The 21,491-nt window shown below is 48.2% G+C and overlaps 1 protein-coding gene across 2 annotated transcripts in view; it reads right to left on the reverse strand.

Annotated features, from left to right (window-relative positions):
• Nucleotides 1–3,402: 3,402 nt before the first annotated feature.
• PTK2B (protein tyrosine kinase 2 beta) overlaps nt 3,403–21,491 on the reverse strand; it is a 219,192-nt gene continuing 201,103 nt past the window's right edge. For both annotated transcript variants that reach the window (XM_075598620.1, XM_075598619.1), the window contains 2 exons: nt 17,558–17,638; nt 3,403–7,484 (listed from right to left, as the gene is read on the reverse strand). In XM_075598620.1, the coding sequence (XP_075454735.1) occupies nt 7,269–7,484; nt 17,558–17,638 (297 nt within the window). In that variant the 3' untranslated portion in view covers nt 3,403–7,268. The remainder of the gene's footprint in view (nt 7,485–17,557; nt 17,639–21,491) is intronic.

Consider the following 21,491-nt stretch of genomic DNA (forward strand, 5'->3'; position numbering starts at 1 on the left):
CTGCTGTGTTATATTATTATAACACACCAACCTTCCTTCTTATCCCCCTGTACCCTATGTTTCCACTTACCCTTCCTAATAGATTGTAAACTGCTTGAGGCAGGACCCTTCTTACCTACTGTAACAATATATGTTAAAGAGTTTTATTTCATTGTCTTTCGTCCTCCAAACCTAGTGTACTGCGCTATGGAATATGTTGGAGCGTTAGAAATAAATGATGATGGTGATAATAATAATCATCAACTTCAACTACTGCATGGAGCACCGTATTGTAATATGTCGGCCAACTCAAGACTCTCTTCAGACTTCACAAAGTATCCTTCTCTGGGAAAGCTGTAGGTTGAACTTGCTTATCTATTTTCATTGAGTGATTGATATGAATGAGGAATGTGACCTCTGCGAACCAGATACTCGACTTGAGACAAAAATAGCTAACCAAGATCACTTTTCCCTCTACCTTCCCCCGTATCAAAATACAAAACAGGCTAGTGTAACAGATATATTCTTATAGATGACTTACTCTGAAAGCGTTGCCTCTTTATGACCTTACCACTGCCTAATATCGATGCTATAGCTATAGACAGTGCACTCCCAGTTTCAGCCCTTACAGCCTAAAAGTTTAAGGAGGTCCCTTCTTAAAACACTCAAGATGTTAAAATACAATTCCCTTCTGCACGAATGGAGCTACATGCAAATAAACCTCAAATAAAACTGACACGCCCGTATATTTTGAACACACTTAAGATTAATTACTAATACTGTATCTTTGGCTCTTGCTGATTCTAGAACTGAACCCCCTGCTCTAGCACAGGTGGTTCCATCAAAATGACTGAGAAACATATTTAGCCAACTATGCTCAAGCAGCAGTATCCTTAAAACCTGACTTATTGGGGGCTCTTAAAGACTGGAGTTGGGTACCTCTGTTCTACTTCTTCACCAGATGTCTTACTGTATATATCAACATTCAGGACAATTAAGGTGTCTGCTTTTTTCAGAAGAAGCAAGAGCCAGAGTAATGCCATGAATCTCAATGTACTTCAGCTTTCAGAACCATAATGTACACCTCCAAACTCAAGTTGTCAGAAGAAAATACTGTAAGAGTAATCATTTTAGATTTCATTTTGTGAAGCTCCGCTAGGGTTTCGGGGTTTCAAAAATGTGAAGCACAGATGAAGTGCTGTTTAAGTTCCATTTTGGTAGTAAGGAATCTGCTAGTGAACGGAGTCCCACTGCAGCCCAATCACAGCTCCCCTGCACCCAATGTTGGCTGCCCTGAAGGGATTAACCCAGCGGGGTCCTTGCTTCTGAATGGGACACCCACACCGTTAATCCTACTGGGCTGCCACCAGTCTAAAAGCTGCGCGGAGAGATCAGTCCCTCTCTCTGTGTCTCCCGGTGCAGTTCTTACAGCAGATCGAACTATTTGTATTATTATTTTTAGTACATGGGATTGAAGCAGGGGGTCTCCGGAACTGAATGGCATCCTATCCCTGTAAAAAGGTAAGCAATGTTTCTTGTGTTCTGAGTTAGGGTAAATTTCCCAGTATTAGGGCCCTAGAGACACAGCACTAGAAAGGAATCCTGCCACTGTAGGGAGTACTGTAGGTTCCTCACTGCTGGGCTTATGAAGGAGACCTGGGGGAGCTGCTGGGAATTACAGGAAGAAGTTTCCAGCTCTGTCTTAGGCTCTAGCCATACAGCCTTCACCTGCGGGGAGGCGTGCGAAGGCTGTGACTTCACCCGCGTGAAGCGGGTGCATGTGGTGTCCATGTTGGATGTGCCGTGGGGGGGGGAGGGTGTGCCTAGGGGCATCACGAAGCTGGTTCGCCCTCACTGGGTGAACCGCTCACGTGACCTGCCTGTCACGCTAAGAAATCAGTTTCAACTGATTTCTTGCGCAACGCGCACCCCCTCCTGCGCACCCCCTCCTGCTTGCGCCCGTGTGGTCTATGGGCACGATCAATGCCTTTAGGCAATGTGATCGCACCCCGCGTGAAGCGGGTGCATGTGGTGTCCATGTTGGATGTGCCGTGGGGGGGGGAGGGTGTGCCTAGGGGCATCACGAAGCTGGTTCGCCCTCACTGGGTGAACCGCTCACGTGACCTGCCTGTCACGCTAAGAAATCAGTTTCAACTGATTTCTTGCGCAACGCGCACCCCCTCCTGCGCACCCCCTCCTGCTTGCGCCCGTGTGGTCTATGGGCACGATCAATGCCTTTAGGCAATGTGATCGCACCCCGCGCGGAGGCGTCTGTGGCAGTATGGACCTGCCCTTTGGCTGCGCTCATAGTACTTGAAACAGCGACGGCGCGCAGCACCGTCACAAGTACTTGCAGTGTGTTACGGGTGCCTATAGGGGGCACGACCGCGACAGCGCTGCACAGCAACACGGCGATCGGAATCGCTGTAGTCAAAAATGTTTGTATTTGGCCAGCGATGGCAGTGTGATGTCAGCATCACGTGAGCGGTTCAGCCAATGAGGGTGAACCTCTCACTGCCACACCTCCGCCACACTCCATGTCACCCTCCCAAGTCTCCTGCACCACAACCATCGCTTATAGCGACGGTGATGTCAGCGGTCGCGAGCACGTCGCCGTTAATATAAGCGCGGTCATATGCAGTAGGAAAAGGCTTGAAAAATAGCTGATCTACCTACAAGTGTCATATTCTAACTCATGAAAACCTGTCCTGTTGCTGACCTGAAGATGCTTGTTAATAAAGTTTTAAGAAAAGTTCCTGGCTCCCTTTTTCTCCATCCCTGCTCACTATACAACCCCTGCATGAAGTTCCAGCACCCTGGGATTTAAGATAACACCGCTGAGTATGATCACTTGCACACATATTGGGACTGTTTGGTGTGGACCCGCTTCTATTGCCTGGGGGCAGAGGTTTTACACGTAAAACTATTGATTGTCACTGAATTACTAAACCCTCTCAATGGAGAGCTTAGATAGCCACATTGGCAATCAATGTTAAGCTTTAATTTAAAAAAAAAATACATTAAAAATTAAAATACATTAATAACCCCCTTCATTACTGGCTAACCGCTAAGGTTATGAAGTGGTTAACCCCCATTCTACCACAGCGGGAAGCCTAACCACCCTCCCTGGGGGTAACAAATCCCATCGCCCACCCTCCCACCACCACACCTAGTAATGGGCCCTATCAGCCAGATCTGGACACATGGTGACATATGGAACATACTGGACTTTGGCCTTGTGTAGACACAAAAGACTTGATGCAAAAGGAGTGTGCTATGGGCTTGGAAACTAGCATAAGTTACACAGCATTTTTCGTCTACAGCATATCTTCAAATTAATTTCCAATAGATTTAATCTACTATATCACAAATGTGTCTAGTAACACCTGCGTTTAGCCCTTTAAATGCACAAATGACTGCATGTCCCCAGAAACACTGATATTTTAATGCACATTATTACACGGTTTATATTACATATTTCATTTACTTTACATCATTACATACAGTAGTACCACATGTTTAATCATAGAGGGAAAAAAATGACCAGTGACAGATACTGAACAGTGAGCCCCATCAATAGTTTTACTGTTGTTCGGCAAAGCAAATCATTGAAGGTTCATTGTAAAATTACAGTAGGAACAAATTAAAATGACTATGCCCTGAATATTATCCTTTGTACATACAGTACATGGAAGCCCGAACATACCAGCTAAAACAAGCTGATGTTTTACAAATACCACATATACTAAACAGTTCCATAAACAAACATATCTATATATTTTTTGTAATATGGCCTTTCTCCTCTTCAAAATCAATACACGCCTGAAAACACTTTTATATACAAACAAAAAAAAAACCTTTTCATTGTTCAACTGTTGTAGTAATTTAAATGTACTGTATATATAATCACACAGTTTGCCATGAAAATACTTGATCACTTCTATTTCGCCTATTTAAATTACAGTAATTGTATTACTTTATACTATGCAAAGTGGTTGCAAATAATGTATTTTCCCTATAGAGTAATTTCATTCCTATTTTATAGTCTACCAATGATTTACTCTTCGAGCATGTAAATAAGCCCAAAACCAGTTCTATTAAAGTATGTGTTACTTTTTTAAGCACTTTAGTCAGGAGTCACAAAGTTGAGGATATTAAAGTCAATGGCAGTTAACACTGGATTGGGCGCCATATCTGCCTTGTGACTTGGTGGATCCCATCCTTTGACCATTATCGGTGCTGTTATTTTGTGCTAAATATAAAAACGGACACCTTATTTAAGCATTATGACCCATATTTACTAATCAAGTCTTCGGCGATAGGACATTTTCGGCACTTGAAGACCCCTTACAGTCTATTAAGGTCAATGAGAGTCGGGTGTCTTGTTGCAGAACACTACTTTGTAAATATGGACTTGAATCTTATGCAGGAAGAGCATTGAAAACGGATTGCTATCAAAACGATGCCAGCTCGTTGTTGGAATCAACACTGTTTTTATGGAGAAAGTGGGAAGAACTGGATCAAGGCGACCCAAGTACCCCTTATTATTATTTAAATTTTAACTACAACAGTGAAGAAATCAAAAAGCTCAAAATGAATGTTAAAAAGACAACGTATGCAACCCCACAAGGAAAATATAGCATACATGTCCCAAAATAAAATAAAAAATACAGTTAAACGAGTTTCAGTTTTTATGAGAATAAATAAATCCCATTTAGAAAGTGCAGGCATGTACCAAAATAGAATTTCAGACAGGTACAGAGGTTACTAGATCAAACACAGCTCGTTTTTTTACTTTTGAGCACATCACTTGGTAAAGTCCATCAATAAAAAGACAGGAGGGCAGCTATTGTTTGCTCTTATGTTGAAAACACTGTACTGGTATATAAGGGGTGGCCAACTCCAGTCTACAAGGGCCCCCAACAGGCCAGGTATTAGGGATTTCCTTGCTGCAGCACAGAATGACTAAGCCACTGATTGAGCCAAATGACTAAGCCACTGATTTGAGCCACCTGTGCTGAAGCAGAGATATCCTTAAACTCCTGACCTGTTGGTGGCCTTTGAGGACTCCAGTTGGAGACCCCTGCTGTATATGACGGCCTGTGCTACTGTTGAACGACTTAAATGATTGAATTGCCCAATATATGTGGGATAGCTGCACCCTGAACATGCTCCGTGGGAAAGATTTCCCTTTCCATTTCACAGAGCAATCTGTACATTTAATGGAGCGCTCACAATAAATTACAAGAGATGTAGTAAAGTCCATTGAAAATCCACTTGCATGGACTGTAGTTACCTGCAGAGGACCCCAGAAGGGTAAAAGCCTCTGTCCTCGCTGTACAGGAAGCGTATCGTGACCAGTATGTACAGGACAAAATGAACATAACATTCAGAAAATACTCAATGTTGGAGAAATCTCCCCAAATTGCGTCAACTACCTTTAGATACAAAAATATCTCCTATTTCTTTTTCAAACTCACTACTAGCTGAGCGTATATCATCGCCCATCACCAGACCAGTGGATAGTTGCAGAGCGCACATCTTTTTTTCATTGTTTCTGAGCGTATATCAGCCCTGTTTTCAATCTTTTTTAAAACCATTCACTGTACAGGGAATCATGGTATGGTGTCTAATAACGGAGGACCCCTTTAACCTTCTGGTCAAGTCGCAGTGCAATGGGGCTGTTCGCGGTGGGCAAAGGCTGCTTCGCTTTTTCTTCTGCTACAGTACAACACAATACAAGTGATCATGCTTCTGTTATCATTGCATATTCATTGCATTGTCATCAGTACAGCAAATCGGCCAATTTTTTAGGACGGGGGCGGCCAACTCCAGTCCTCAAGGGCCACCAACAGGTCAGATGCTCAGTATATCCATGCTTCAGCACAGGTGGCTCAATCAGTGGCTCAGTCTTGAGCCACCTGTGCTGAAGCAGGGATATCCTTAAAACCTGACCTGTTGGTGGCCCTGGGATTTGCCAACCCTTGCTTTTGGAGATTCTCTGCAACAGAACTCAAAACGTGCTTATGATGCGCTGCCGGGTGAGTCTTCTTGCGAGGGATTTACACAAACCCATTTTTATCAAAATCAATAAATTCATTAAAAAAAAAAAAAAAAACCCCACGCAATATCATTTTGAAAGACAAACCGTGACAACAGTTCAAAATCCAAAAAAGAAAGCGAAATATAAAAATGCAGGTGATGGTTACCAAAAAGGTAAAGGTAACAAATAATAACTCTAACTACTCCAAAGTAAAACAGGCTCTTTAAAACAGTAGCCAAGCCAGAGAAAGAAAGACAGAATGACAGGAGATAAGATAAACAATGCAGCGGAATGCTAAGAAGTTCTTCCGTGCAAACAGAGCTGGAACGCACACGGTGGCCATGTCCCGGCTTCATTTTGCAGCCTTGTATACCCTACAGCTGCAGAACTAAAAGGCTTTTTGAAACCCTGCCACGCCAGAGGGCCCTACACACATCAAATACTAATGTGAATTGATATCAGCTTATGATATGCCCACATTGTATTTTTAATAGAAATTTATCTATTCTATAAATAAAATGAACTTGTTTTGGTCTCTGAACAGCCTCCCCTTTCATTTTCTGTGAATATTTTCACATAGAAATAAAAAGTACAATGTACTTACACATCCCACTGTAAATAGAAAATCGTGTTTCCTATGTCATGTACAGTCCATATTAGATTAGATTGATGCTTTTGACCATGCAATCCAGAAGTCAGTTAACCAACAAAAAGCCGTTCTAAACAGTTTGGTGCTATGATCTGACAGGGCAGATATAGAAAAATAAAAGTCGTTGGCTTCTTAAAAGAACCGGAACAAAACTCGGCCATGGAAAAATATTTGCCAACTGTTACAGTGTTTGCAAAATCTACAGCTCACCAGCTGCTCCTCTCTCACAAAGTTCTCGCTGCGCGTTACCTTGCAAACCATTCATGAGTTGCAGTAGATTTCAACTTTACCAAAAACAGAGCAACATTGGTTTTCTTTGTTTCCTCATTAAAGTGACAGAGTTTACAATGGAAAATTTGCCTTGATTCGAAAACAAAAAGTCTTCTTGATCCTCCCCATCTGGGCATGAATATTTTTCTGTCATATCTTTAGTACTTGTAGCAGCATGTACTGCTGTATATACTACTGTATATGGTTACAGGGAGACAAAAGAATCACCTGTAGCCCGTATCGAACTCAGAAACAAACTTATAAGGAAGCTGATGGCATTTTAGGCTAAGTTTGTTTGTATCAGATGTTTGATGCCATAAGAAAATGTCACTCCAAAGCCACCTTTGCTATATTGGCCTTCACTCTCGCCTGGTCCACAGCATCCAGTAAGTTTTTGGCATCCACCGCCAAGGTGTGTGATGCTGTCAGCATCTGTTTCTTGCACTCTTCGCTCAACGATGTGCCAGCATTCTGCTGGGCCATCCGCATCTTACTGATGAGATCGGCTAAGTCTTTGCTGAGAAGTTTCTGTGTTCCTTCAATCTGGTCAGGAAGGGGAAAAAAATATATAAAGGTGAATAAACACATTTTGAGAAAGTTATCCTGTAGGGGAGTGTTTTGATAATTAGAGGACCCGTCCCATATTCTAGTACTCTTCCACTATATTGGGTCAACAGTGTGTACTGCTGCGGCCAAGTTTATTCGAGCATTTGCCCGTTCTTGGCCGCAGCAGTAGCCTGGCGCGCGCCCGAGTGTGACGGGCGCGTGCCGAAGCAGCGGAAGAGCGCCCTCCGATCGGGGCGCTCTCCCTACCGCTACCGGGTCCGCCGGGTCCCCCGGAACCCCCTGCCGCCGTCCCGCAGATCGCGGGACACCAGGGCTCCCTCGGGGAGCCCTGGACGCGCGTGCAGGGGGCGCAGGCTCCCGAAGACGCGTGACCGCGCGTCTATGACGCGCGGCACGCCGAGGGGCAGCCACAAGCAAGCCGGGAAATATCCCGGCTTGCGGTACCGGCCACACTTTAATAAAGTGTGTCGGTAGTGTAGTACTCCACTAAGTAGGGCCTATTAAGTTTGTATATAGTTAAGTAATCAATGATATACTACAGCTAGCAATAGTGCCTTAGACAATTACATTGGGTATTGTGTTACTCTTTGAGGAGATGATGCTCTGAGGGGATTTGTCATGGAACAGGAATACCCCTGTCTGCATTTCTGTCTCACCCCCCCCCTTGTCCTTGCAGCCCTGCTTGTCAGCCTGCTTAGTGGCAACTGTATGTATTTGGCTCTACATGCAAATCCAATGCTTGTGTGATAATACAGAGCCATTTCCCCCTTCCCAGCAGTTTGCTGCATTAAGATGCTACATTTTGCTACATGTTGCAGCTTCTCCAGGCACTCCTGTGAGTTGCCATGGCAGCCCCAGCCTTTCTCCCAAATGGGTTAGTCTGCTGTCTTCCCCTCTGTTCTGCCCACAGATGGTCTGTCCCCAGACTATCTTACACCCAGCATACACTGCTTCATTCTTTCCACCATTTTCCCTGGATTCGTGAGTACCTCTCTGTAAACCCTGTAATGGTGCTGAAGGAGAATCTTTTCACCTCCCTTGATCACTGAGCACACACAGAGACACCTACACCTCTACACAAGAGACTGTACCTTATCCTGTTTTCCCTCAATAAAACCAAGAAAAGAAACAGATCTTGTCGTGCTTAGGAAAGAGGGCGAGTTGGCACTATCTGAGCTAAGACATAACCACGTGATCCTCTACCTTCCAGAATAGTGAAAAGATTATCGTGTGCCTTACAGAGACTTACAGGAGCTGCTACTCCAGACTCCATGATACACAGAGCAGCCTCTAAGCAGTACAAGCAAGCAGCTTACACAGCAATACAGAGCAGCCTCTGCAACTGCACAGCAGCCTGCAGCTTTCACAGACTACCAGTAGCTCAAACTGCACAGCAGCCTTGCAACAAACAGTGCTTCTCCCACAATACCTAACTGCCTTTTTCTCTGTCTGAGTCCACACGCTGCACAGCCCCACTGTGAGGAGCCACCTTCCGACCTACCCCTGCGTACGTTCCCACGGCCAGCGCCATCAAGGGCCACGCCACCGGACACCCGCCAGGACACGGGTCAGAGCCAACGGACACCTGTAAGTACAGCTACCCCAACGCTGCACGCTGCAGGACACCGCTCGGCATCATCTGAGACAGACGCCCATCGCTGACAAGGTAAAAGACCGCACGCCACACGCACTGGCAACAGGCCTACACACACCTACAGCATGGCAGAACTCAGAGCCTCACCAGGCATCACGCAGGAAAGCGATCTCTCAGACACAGAGACCGCTGCGCATCTGCAACAGGCGCAGGCAGGCGCAAGGCCTAAACGGACAGTCACACTGACACAAAAGGCCCGTGAAAAATATGAGACTGACATTGAAGCGCACCGCGCTAAATTAGAGTTGGCCTGGGAAACTACCGCACTTGGGGCACGCAATGTCACCGGCGCTGGCAATAATGTGCAACAGATCGAGCAGGGGATAACTCAGTTGAAGGTAGACCGCTCCGGCTACCAAGCGCTATCACAGGCATATTTCACCTATCTAACAAGAACTAACACGGAAGATAGCATACGAGAGCGCGACCTACAAAAGGCGATTGACCTAGAACGTGATGGCATCGTGCAGGCCGCCATCATGGACGCCCAAAGCGAGAAAAAAGGGCTCCTCCTGGAGACCGCGTCACAACGCTCAAGCACATCCAGAGGTCAGCAAGATCAGCAAGATCAGCACAATCCAACGCGTCCAGCGCAAGCGCTACCAAGGCGCGAGCCATCGCAGCGGCCGCACGCGCCAGGGCCGCATACGCTCAGAAAGAGGCAGCCATGAAACTAGAAAGGGCCCGCTTGGAAGAGGAGGAGCAGACAGCCGCCGCTGCAGCCGCTGCCACTGCCGCACGGAAAAAGGCAGAGGTGGACGTCAACCTAGAGGCCCTAAATCAAGAAAGAGAAGCCGCCGCCGCCATAGCCCAAGCTGAAGTCCTAGAAGCAGCCGCACAACAGGACGGCGGGGAGCTACCGTACAGACGGATAGCCTCAGTGGACCCAGCCCAACGCACTGAAGACTACGTAAGGAGCCTCTTCAGTGCAAACACCAGCGCACCATCCCAACACGGATGGAGCGACTCCACAGACAACGAAGACTTGCTAGGCCCAAGAGGAGAAGATGCTGTTCCTGCAATGGTACATGCTGCCTGGGATAGCCACAGCCACAACAGTGATCCACACGCCAGCGTGCACACGGAAGCACCACAGGCTCGCAATCCAGGTACACCCAAGCGGGAGAAAACAGCCCCTCACACTGGCCAGCAGCCATCACGCGTCCACACCAATGAAGAGGCGACCGCACAAACCCTCCCAGCAACTACCTCAGAACGGGACAAACGCGCCGATGTCTCAGGTCTGACAGACATAGCCAAGTACATGATCCGGCGCGACTTGGTGCACGCAGGACTCATCAGCTTCGACGACCGTCCTGAGAACTACTGGACGTGGAAGTTCACGTTCAAAGACGCAATAGACAGCTTGGACTTCTCAGCAAGGGAAGAGCTCAACCTGTTAGTCAAGTTCCTGGGGAACGTATCCAGGGAGCAAGCGCAGAGACTTCGCGCGGCAAACGCGCACCAACCCCAAGTAGGTCTTGACCTAGTGTGGGAAAGGCTAGAAGAGTCCTATGGCAGCCCCGAAGCAGTCGAGGATTCACTCTTCAAAAGAATCGAGAGCTTCCCCAAGATCACAACTAAAGACTACTCGAAGTTACAAGAGCTCGGGGACCTGCTGCAAGAAATGGAGTCCGTGAGGAAAGACCATTCCTTGATAGGTCTCAACGCCCTAGACTCAGCTCGTGGAGTGAGACCCATCCTGGAGAAGCTACCCTACAACCTCCAAGAAAAATGGCTCTCACAAGGCTCCAAATACAAAAGGGAGAAGCAAGTCGCCTTCCCCCCATTCTCATTCTTCGTGAGCTTCATCCGCGAAGCGGCAAGGACAAGGAACGATCCCAGTTTCATCTTAGGTGCGCAAACCACACACAGTGCAAGCAGCCTGAAGAATGAGAGACCAGCGACGAGATATGGTAACCCCCAAACACCCATCTCGGCCCGCAGGACGGACGTGCCCCCCACGACCCAAACTACTCCCGATCAGTCGGTCGCCGGAGACAAGGAACCAATGGACCCAAACAGGGAATGTCCCATACACAAGAAGCCACACCCACTCAACAAGTGCTTTGGGTTCAGGATGAAGTCCCTAGAGGAACGCAAGAGGCTACTTGGAGAATTCGGAGTTTGCTTCAAGTGCTGCGGTTCCACGACTCACCTAGCCAGGGACTGTAAGGAAGAGATCAAATGCACAGTGTGCGAAAGTGACAAGCACGTGACGGCGTTGCACCCAGAGGCGATGACACTCCACCAACTCAAGAACCCATCCTCCGTAGCGGAGCATGGCGGGGAGAAAGAAGAAGGAGAGTCAACATCCGTCACATCTCAGCGCACTGAGGTATGCGGAAAAGAAGGCGACAAAATGTCCTGCTCCAAAATATGCCTCGTCGCAGTGCACCCCCAGGGACAACCTGAGAAGGCTATTCGGATGTACGCAATCCTCGACGACCAGAGCAACCGGTCGCTGGTCAGGTCAGAGTTCTTCGACATGTTTAACATACAAGACGGTGCTTCTCCTTACACTCTCAGAACGTGCGCAGGGCGAATGGAGACCACAGGGAGAAGAGTGAATGGCTACACCATATGCTCTATAGACGGCAAAGTGAACATGCCCCTTCCCACACTCATCGAGTGCAACCACATGGCCACAAACAGGGACGAGATTCCCACACCAGACGTGGCACTCCATTACCCCCACCTCAAAGGAATAGCCAACCACATCCGGCCGATAGAACAAGGCGCCAAGATCCTGCTGCTGCTCGGTAGGGACATCATGAGGGTACATAAAGTCCGTAAACAGCATAACGGACCCCACAACGCACCATACGCCCAAAGACTTGACCTAGGATGGGTGATAGTGGGCAACGCGTGCACCAACAAAGAGCACGGGCAAGACTACGTTGATGCCCGCAGGACGGTGTTGACAGAATGTGGACACACATCTCTCTCTGAACCATGTCTTGGCCATCTCCAAGTGACCGAAGGGCCAAGTGAAGAGGAAAGACAAGATCATACTCCTGAGACCAACAAAGACATCCTCACGTCGATAAGATGCGACAATGGCTTAGGATGCTCAGCAGTCCAGACAGCTAAGGATGAGGAGTCGATTCCACCGAAGGAAGAAAGTAACCTCCCAAAAGTGACCGACAAAGGGATCGTCCAAAAAACAATAAACGATCAAACAGCTCTCTCGCGAGCAATGGCACGACTAAAGTGTACAGTTGTTTCTCTCCATAGAGTATCAAGCGACAAAGCAACCAGCCGCCACGGTTGGCATAGCCGCAAAGGATTGCGCCCCACAGGTGAAGCCGCAGTGTCAAAAAGACTGTCCTCTCACACGTCTAAAAAGAGACAGCCACAGAGACATTTCACAAAGGGATTTACTAGGGCAAAAGAGACTGTTTTTCGTTACGTCCGGGGAGACAATAACCTCCCGATGGCAGTCGACAAAGAAACACAAAAGCGTTTCACCAAGCCACGCGGAGATGTTCTCGTGCAAGAGAAATGTACCGATGAACTACGGTGCACAGCGTTCCAGACAACAAGGGACGATGACAAGCAAACACCATCGAGGGAAGATAGAGGATTCCCGAAGTTAACAGTCAAGGAGCTCTCTAAAGACGGACTAAGCAGTTGGGTGACTCCGCTACCAGTCCGTTCACCAAAAATATGCCTCCCGAACAATAGAGGACCTGCCATCTCTAGGTTCACTTCGCTCCGCCACAACCCACAAAGGGAGCCGGAGATCAAAAGCAACTTTGTGGCCTTCACCCAAAAGATATTCCTTACCGGCCACGCAAAGCCAGCACTTCTAATGAAGAAAGGTGGAGAATGTCGGTACCTCCAATCACCTGGGGCCTACCACCCTCAGGAACCCGATCAAATCCGGGTAGTGTTCAACCCTAGCGCTCAACTCCAGGGAGTCTCCCTGAACGACACCCTCCTCACTGGACAAGACTTGACGATCAGTCTTCCAGGGACATTAATCCGCTTCCGCAAGGAACCTAAAGCCATCTCCTCTCGCCAAACGCCAGGTGATGGGATGACAAACTACCATGACTGTGTGAAACCCAGTGACTCAGTGTGGCGCTAAAACACAGTGATAGTGATATTTAAATAATATTAAATGATATATTGTGTAACTGAAAGAAACTCTCAACCTTCCAGGGAATATACACTGATTCCCTCACAAAACGTATGAATCCAGGACAGGAAGGGAGCAGGATCATCAGGAACACCCAGAAAAAAACATACAATAACAAATCATAGTGTAGTACTTATGGACAATTATGGGTCAGAATTCAAGAAGAAACTTGGCTCTTATGGATCGCCTACTTACAAGAAGCAGGATAAAAAACAGCGTTTTTATATGTAAAGTTGGATAATATATTCCTCCGCCTAAGATAGCAGCATACAGCAGTCACTGATGATTGTAAGCTGGATAGTGTGATCGCCGGGGCTTTCGCTCTCACAAACCAGCAAACGCATTCATACAGAGAGAAGAGGGAAACATAGTGTGTACCAGGTAACACTAAAAATTTTATAGAAGAAGCATAGAAATGTGTACTCACAATGCAACGTGTGAGCACATTCACATAAACGTTTCTTGGATATCAGGCAGCTACATACACGGCTTGGCAGTTGGAAATGTCTTCCGCTCCACTCAGAAATCCCCGGGGATTTCTGAGTGGAGCGGAGGACATTTCCAACTGCCAAGCCGTGTATGTAGCTGCCTGATATCCAAGAAACCTTTATGTGAATGTGCTCACACGTTGCATTGTGAGTACACATTTCTATGCTTCTTCTATAAAATTTTTAGTGTTACCTGGTACACACTATGTTTCCCTCTTCTCTCTGTATGAATGCGGTTGCTGGTTTGTGAGAGCGAAAGCCCCGGCGATCACACTATCCAGCTTACAATCATCAGTGACTGCTGTATGCTGCTATCTTAGGCGGAGGAATATATTATCCAACTTTACATATAAAAACGCTGTTTTTTATCCTGCTTCTTGTAAGTAGGCGATCCATAAGAGCCAAGTTTCTTCTTGAATTCTGACCCATAATTGTCCATAAGTACTACACTATGATTTGTTATTGTATGTTTTTTTCTGGGTGTTCCTGATGATCCTGCTCCCTTCCTGTCCTGGATTCAAACTACTATGACTGGCACATCCACGAGGTGATGCACTCTGTAGAGAAAGCTACAGAGTCAAAGGGACTGTTCTCTCACAAAGTTGAAAGGAAACAGTGCCAGAGACTTTCACAGAAAGACATTGTGGTGAAACCAGCAAACCTGGAGCGGTTCATCCATCCAATATCCTTTGCTAAAAGACTTTGCCAAGGGATTTCAACACCAGTGGTGCCGGCCGGTATCACCTCGTTATGTGGACATGGACTTTGCATTATTATGTTGTTATGTTGTATGCATTGCACATATGTTCCACATAGCCTACCATATAGTGGTATCTACAGATACCAGATGGGGAGTGTCATGGAACAGGAATACCCCTGTCTGCATTTCTGTCTCACCCCCCCCTTGTCCTTGCAGCCCTGCTTGTCAGCCTGCTTAGTGGCAGCTGTATGTATTTGGCTCTACATGCAAATCCAATGCTTGTGTGATAATACAGAGCCATTTCCCCCTTCCCAGCAGTTTGCTGCATTAAGATGCTACATTTTGCTACATGTTGCAGCTTCTCCAGGCACTCCTGTGAGTTGCCATGGCAGCCCCAGCCTTTCTCCCAAATGGGTTAGTCTGCTGTCTTCCCCTCTGTTCTGCCCACAGATGGTCTGTCCCCAGACTATCTTACACCCAGCATACACTGCTTCATCCTTTCCACCATTTCCCCTGGATTCGTGAGTACCTCTCTGTAAACCCTGTAATGGTGCTGAAGGAGAATCTTTTCACCTCCCTTGATCACTGAGCACACACAGAGACACCTACACCTCTACACAAGAGACTGTACCTTATCCTGTTTTCCCTCAATAAAACCAAGAAAAGAAACAGATCTTGTCGTGCTTAGGAAAGAGGGCGAGTTGGCACTATCTGAGCTAAGACATAACCACGTGATCCTCTAGCTTCCAGAATAGGATTCATTCTATCACTCGATGCTGTTTATTGCGACTTATGACTCTGTTCAACCAATCGGAGTTAGTTCAGAAATCTATTAATTTGAGTTTTAGAATATTCTAGGTCTACTTCTGCTTTTCTGGTCTTTTACTTTTACTGGACCATTCTTCTGAAAGTTACCCGCTCCAAATGATGGTGTAGGTTCAAATAGATATGTCATGGTCCAGCCCTGCTGAGTGACCCTTGCACTGAGGACTGTTTTGTTTTAAAGCTTGTTGCACTTTAACTCAACTTAAGTACCAAAGTGTTATCTACCTCAGCCTAAGGCTACAGCCCCAGTGCTCTCTGCTGCACAGGCGCCTGGCGGCGCTGCACAGATTAAAGCAACGATCTGCGGTCTGTAGATGAGCTATGGGATACGCAGGGGCGTGGCCATGATGGGGGGGGGTGGGGGCGCAGTCATGGCAGGGCCTATCTGCCTTTCCATTTGCTGCCCGCCGGGACCGTGACCGCGTCGCAGCACTGGAAGACAACATTCTTGTCTTCCCTGCCAGCGTACGTATCACAGCGCTTTGCGCGCCCACACACACGCGACCAGTTGGGTCTGCCCCATAGAGGGCTGTGCTGTGGTGTGTGGCGCACACGCCGCAGCACGCACCACAGCGGCCAACGGGGACTTACCCTAAGAATGAAAAGAGGAAAAGATAAAGATTGACATCTTCAGTAAGAGGTAGAGTAGCCAAGGTCCCTCTGGATATCAAGGTCACACTAATTGATAACCTCCAGCCTCTAAAGGGATATTGATCCTCTTCTACCCTTATCTGGGAAGAGGTAATTGTCCTTAATGGTTCAAATGAAATGTCTACATGTTGCAAATAGTTATTTTGTGGTTTGAGAGACAGTGCAATATTGTCATAGTCCTACTGTATGATTGTTCTCCCGTCTTTTCAATACAATAATATAAGTGTGTAGTCTTTTTTTACAGTATATAAATATTTGGATAAATATGCACCTGTAAAATTATTATTGTATTATAACATGCACCTATATAGCAACACGTTCTGGATTCAACAGGATTCACTTTTCTTGTAGAGATTTCTCTAATATTTTCTAAACATTTGTCCCAATCAGGTTACAGTATGTGAAATAAAGCTATGTGCTCTACTCTACAGTATGTATCAAAGGCAAAGTTGTTATTCACAGTGAAATATACCTACGCCAGGCAGCGTCTATGTATTAATCTAAGTTGAGCCATTTCTGGGTATGTCTGCATCTCTCGATAGGAAGGATTTATAGGGCAATGGGCGGAGAAAAATTCCCATATTGGCGCTGGTCTATGATTTAAGAAATGTGCGGCTTGCGTTTCTTTTCTCACCGTTTTTTTTAGCATTTGTTTTTTCCATCACCTTAAATGTGATGTATGTGTTGTTTTAACGTGTCGTGCACCACAATTCAACAACAGTAAAAATACACGTAATAAATATGGTGCGATTCAGGTAGAAAAAAAGTGACCTTGTTTTGATGAGGCAAATGCGTCAGCGCAGAAAACGTTCTTATACGTAGCGCATAGAATATGTTATTACAGTTAAACCACTTCTCGATATAAAAGATTACAATAATAAATGACCATAATGATATAACCCCCCCCCACCAAATCCAACATACAGTAGATGCTAATCTCGGTTAAAAGCTGTACATTACATATACTGCAGGTTACATATCTCAATAAGGATGGAGGCGAGACATCCTAGCTCTGGACTGGTTAGATCTGTACTCCATCATTTAATAGATATATGCTGTGTTTTTTCTTTCTATATTTTCATTCTACTTTTCTCATCGGTCTTGCCTTTTTTCTTTTTTCATTTTATGATATTCATGTAAATACAATTTTGTTTCTCTGCGTACCTTTCGGCATAACCTAAATCTGTGAACTTGAAATTTTATTGTGATTTTGGCAAAAGGCTTTAAAGAGGAAAATGCTCATTCAAAAACAAAACACAGGACTGCCACTGTTATCTTGTTTGCTCTTTTGTTCTCAAATTCGAGCAAATCATTTTAGATACGTGGCTTGAAAATTCAGGCCGGCAACATAATTGGCAAATGTCAGCCCTAATCGGATTTGGAGATCACTGTTCTCACTCTGAATGCCCACGGCCATATATACTAAGCAGTGCTCTCCCATTATATCTCGTATGGCCCCATCCAATTGGTTCTTGAAAGGCCCCTCTTGGTAAATACGGGTCACTATATGTAATGAATCGAACTCTGGTTTAAAATACATCGTTAAATGTCATGAAGACACACAAGCGGAAGAACAGCTGCTGGTACCTCTGTGCGTGAAGATGTTGGCAGAGACGACAGGATCTCATCAACACTCCCGATAAGCTTTCTAAGGGTCATCCCTACATTCTAAAAGAAGATAAAAACGTGAAGGGACAACATGAATTATTATAATGTGGCCACGTTCATTTTCATTTCAATTCAACTTTAGCACATCATACACTGCATTACACACAGTATCCTAGACAGGAGATTTTATTTATTTTAATACATTGCAGCAAAGTATTGCACAGCAATATTAGACTCAGTGTGCCTAAAATCCTGCAGCAGCAGGAGGAGCAGCAGCAGGAGGAGGAGCAGCAGGAGGAGAAGCAGCAGGAGGAGGAGCAGCAGGAGGAGCAGCAGCAGGAGGAGGAGCAGCAGGAGGAGAAGCAGCAGGAAGAGCAGCAGCAGGAGGAGCAGCAGCAGGAGGAGCAGCAGCAGGAGGAGCAGCAGCAGGAGGAGCAGCAGCAGGAGGAGCAGGAGGAGCAGGAGGAGACCATATTAAACCCCAAAACGGTGCTATAAAATTGGGTTCCCAATCGTGTACGTTACAGTTGTGAGAATATCTTCAAAATTGGCTCACATCATTTTATGTTTTTCTTTGAAATTTGGTTGTTTTCAAAACATTTTAGAGAAATTTCCCAATCTTGGCAGAATTTTGACAATTTCACCAAACGTCTCAAAATTGAATGAACCGTTGCATAACTGGCAGTATGTAAAGGGTTACGTGACCTTGCACATTTACTCTTAAAGCTTTACATTTTTTGGGACAATTCTTAACCAAAAGACAGCAAATTCCCTCTGATTCACAAACTTAGGCAAAAAATGTGCACATCTCGAATGCTAATACTGTAGTTTCCTTCTATTGATAATGTAGCAGGGTACCCTCCCTTGCCTCCTCCCTGACAGTTGTCTCAGCGCGTGGGAGGGTTTAGTGAGTTGTGTCGGCAAAGTTGTGGTTGGCGCGGGCCACATACATATGGACTATGTGTAAAGCAGCGGCCATCTTGAGGTCGGCGCTGCGAGAGGAGGTCCTGCCGTTCAGGATATCCTCGGCAGACTGGAGACGGCGTGGCACTCTTGACGCAGCCGGCGAAGAGGGAGGTAGTGTCTGGGGAGCTAGTCAAGCCTCCTGGACAAGGCCAGACCCGTTCCCCGTGGGCCCCAGGTAGTTTCCCCTACACTGTAGCAGATGTATTGTAGGGCCGGCCCATTGTAAGGGTGTTACCCCCCTCAGTATACGGACGACTCGGCGGAGCTGACGGAACCACAGCGGAAGATTCCCCAGGCCTGGTGGAATCGATGGCAGCTGGAGCCCCCTTTTTTCCCCTTCAGGGGCCACACATGAAACACTGAAGGGCCGCATGCCCTGTATTAGATAATAGTCATTTAAAAAAAAAAAAATTTGTATTGTATTCAACTCTTGATGTCATTTATAATGAGTTTGAAAGCATCCTTTTATTTCTTTAGGAGGGTTAGCCCACCTCCTAAGCAGTGCAAGATGCTTTCCTGTTTGTGATCATTTGTTGCCAATGTTCCCAGCAGTTTGAGGAGCAAGCTGTAACAATAGGCAATGTCACCTTAGTAATATAAGGATACATTGAAGCTGCTGAGTTACCCTGACTGAATCAGCCATAGTTAGGCACAAAATCAGGATTTTGATTACCAGCAGGAGCACCAAACGATTGCCAGCTGAGGTAAGACAGTAGAATGATACACAGTCACGCGCTTTACATATACAAACAATAGGGAAGGTTGGAAAGTAGCACCGCTGCTTTAAGCTCCCAATTTCACAGAAATCTTTTTAATATTGTTCTTATTTCACTTACATACTAAAGACACCTTTCTTTCTTCTATGAATCAATGCACTTAAGTTCTTTCACTACAATGTACTAAAGCAGCGTTTCCCAAATGGTGGGTCGCGACTCGGCACCGGGCCACGGCACCAAAATTGCCGGGTCGCAGCGAGGCTGGCCGCGCGGTGTCTCCCGTCCCCCCCGCTCAAGTTTTTAAAAAAATGGCGGCGATTCCCCTCGCGGTCCCGCACGCTTGCGCAGGGCAAGCAGGGCCCGCTCCCTTCCTCCCCCCCTGCTCCCAACGTGGGACGGAGGAGGAAGTACCAGCTCCTTAGCGGCCCGCACGTTACATGGGGGAGGGTGGAAGTACAAGCTCCTACTGCGGCCCGCTTCCCCAGCGGCCAGCTTCCCGAGCTCACCTCCCCCGTGGCACCCCCTCCCGAGCCCACCTTCCGTGTCCCCAAGCCCACCTCCCGTCCCAGGCAGCAGGGGATATCGGGGGCAGCAGGGGAAAGCGTCTGGCGGCAAGGTAAGTCACCCCACCCAAGTGTCCCTGGCCCCCTCCCACCCACCCAAGTGTCCCTGGCCCCCTCCCCACCCACCCAAGTGTCCCTGGCCCCCTCCCACCCACCCAAGTGTCCCTGGCCCCCTCCCAAGTGTCCCTGGCCCCCACCCTCTTCCCACCCCAAGTGTCCCTGGCCCCCACCCTCCCACCCAAGTGTCCCTGGCCCCCACCCTCCCACCCAAGTGTCCCTGGCCCCCACCCACCCAAGTGTCCCTGGCCCCCTCCCACCCACCCACCCAAGTGTCCCTGGCCCCCTCCCACCCACCCACCCAAGTGTCCCTGGCCCCCTCCCACCCACCCACCCAAGTGTCCCTGGCCCCCAAAGTGTCCCTGGCCCCCTCCCAACCCACCCACGTGTCCCTGGCACCCTCCCACCCACCCAAGTGTCCCTGGCCCCCTAAGTGTCCCTGGCCCCTAACCCAAGTGTCTCTGGCCCCCTCCCACCCACCCAAGTGTCCCTGGCCCCCTCCCACCCACCCACCCCAGTGTCCCTGGCCCCCTACCAAAGTGTCCCTGGCCCCCTACCACCCAATTGTCCCTGGCCCCCTAGTGTGTCCCTGGCCCCCTCCCACCCACCCACCCAAGTGTCCCTGGCCCCCTACCACCCACCCACCCAAGTGTCCCTGGCCCCCCTAGTGTCCCTGGCCCCCTCCCACCCACCCACACAAGTGTCCCTGGCCCCCTCACAAAAGTGTCCCTGGCCCCCTCCCAACCACCCACCCAAGTGTCCCTGGCCCCCTACCCAAGTGTCCCTGGCCCCCTCCCTCCCACCCACCCAAGTGTCCCTGGCCCCCAAACTCCCACCCACCCAAGTGTCCCTGGCCCCTAAACCTCCCACCCACCCAAGTGTCCCTGGCCCCTAAACCTCCCACCCACCCAAGTGTCCCTGGCCCCCTAACCCAAGTGTCCCTTGCCCCCTGACCCAAGTGTCCCTGGCACCCTCCAGCCCACCCACCCAAGTGTCCCTGGCCCCCTCCCATGCACCCACCCACCCACCCACCCAAGTGTCCCTGGCCCCCTCCCATGCACCCACCCACCCACCCAAGTGTCCCTGGCCCGCTCCCATGCACCCACCCACCCAAGTGTCTCTGGCCCCCAAAGTGTCCCTGGCCCCTATAAGTGTCCCTGGCCCCCTAACAAACACCCACCCACCCAAGTGTCCCTGGCCCCCTCCCATCCACCCACCCACCCAAGTGTCCCTGGCCCACTCCCAAAGTGTCCCTGGCCCCATCCCTCCCACCCACGGGTCCCTGGCCCCCTCCCATGCATCCACCCACCCAAGTGTCCCTGGCCCCCTCCCTCCCATCCAACCCAGCAAGTGTCCCTGGCCCCCTCCCTAAACCCAAGTGTCCCTAGCCCCCTCCAAACCCCAGCCACCCACCCAAGTGTCCCTGGCCCCCTCCCTAAAGTGTCCCTGGCCCCCGACCTCCTACCCACCCACCCAGGTGTCCCTGGCCCCCTCCCTAAGTGTCCCTGGCCCCCTTCCTCCCATCCACCCACCCAAGTGTCCCTGGCCCCCTAAGTGTCCCTGGCCCCCTCCATGTGTGTGTGTGTATCAGCGCTGTGTGTGTGTCTGTGT

Source organism: Ascaphus truei, chromosome 4 (assembly GCF_040206685.1).
Source record: "Ascaphus truei isolate aAscTru1 chromosome 4, aAscTru1.hap1, whole genome shotgun sequence".
NCBI classification, from domain to species: domain Eukaryota; kingdom Metazoa; phylum Chordata; class Amphibia; order Anura; family Ascaphidae; genus Ascaphus; species Ascaphus truei.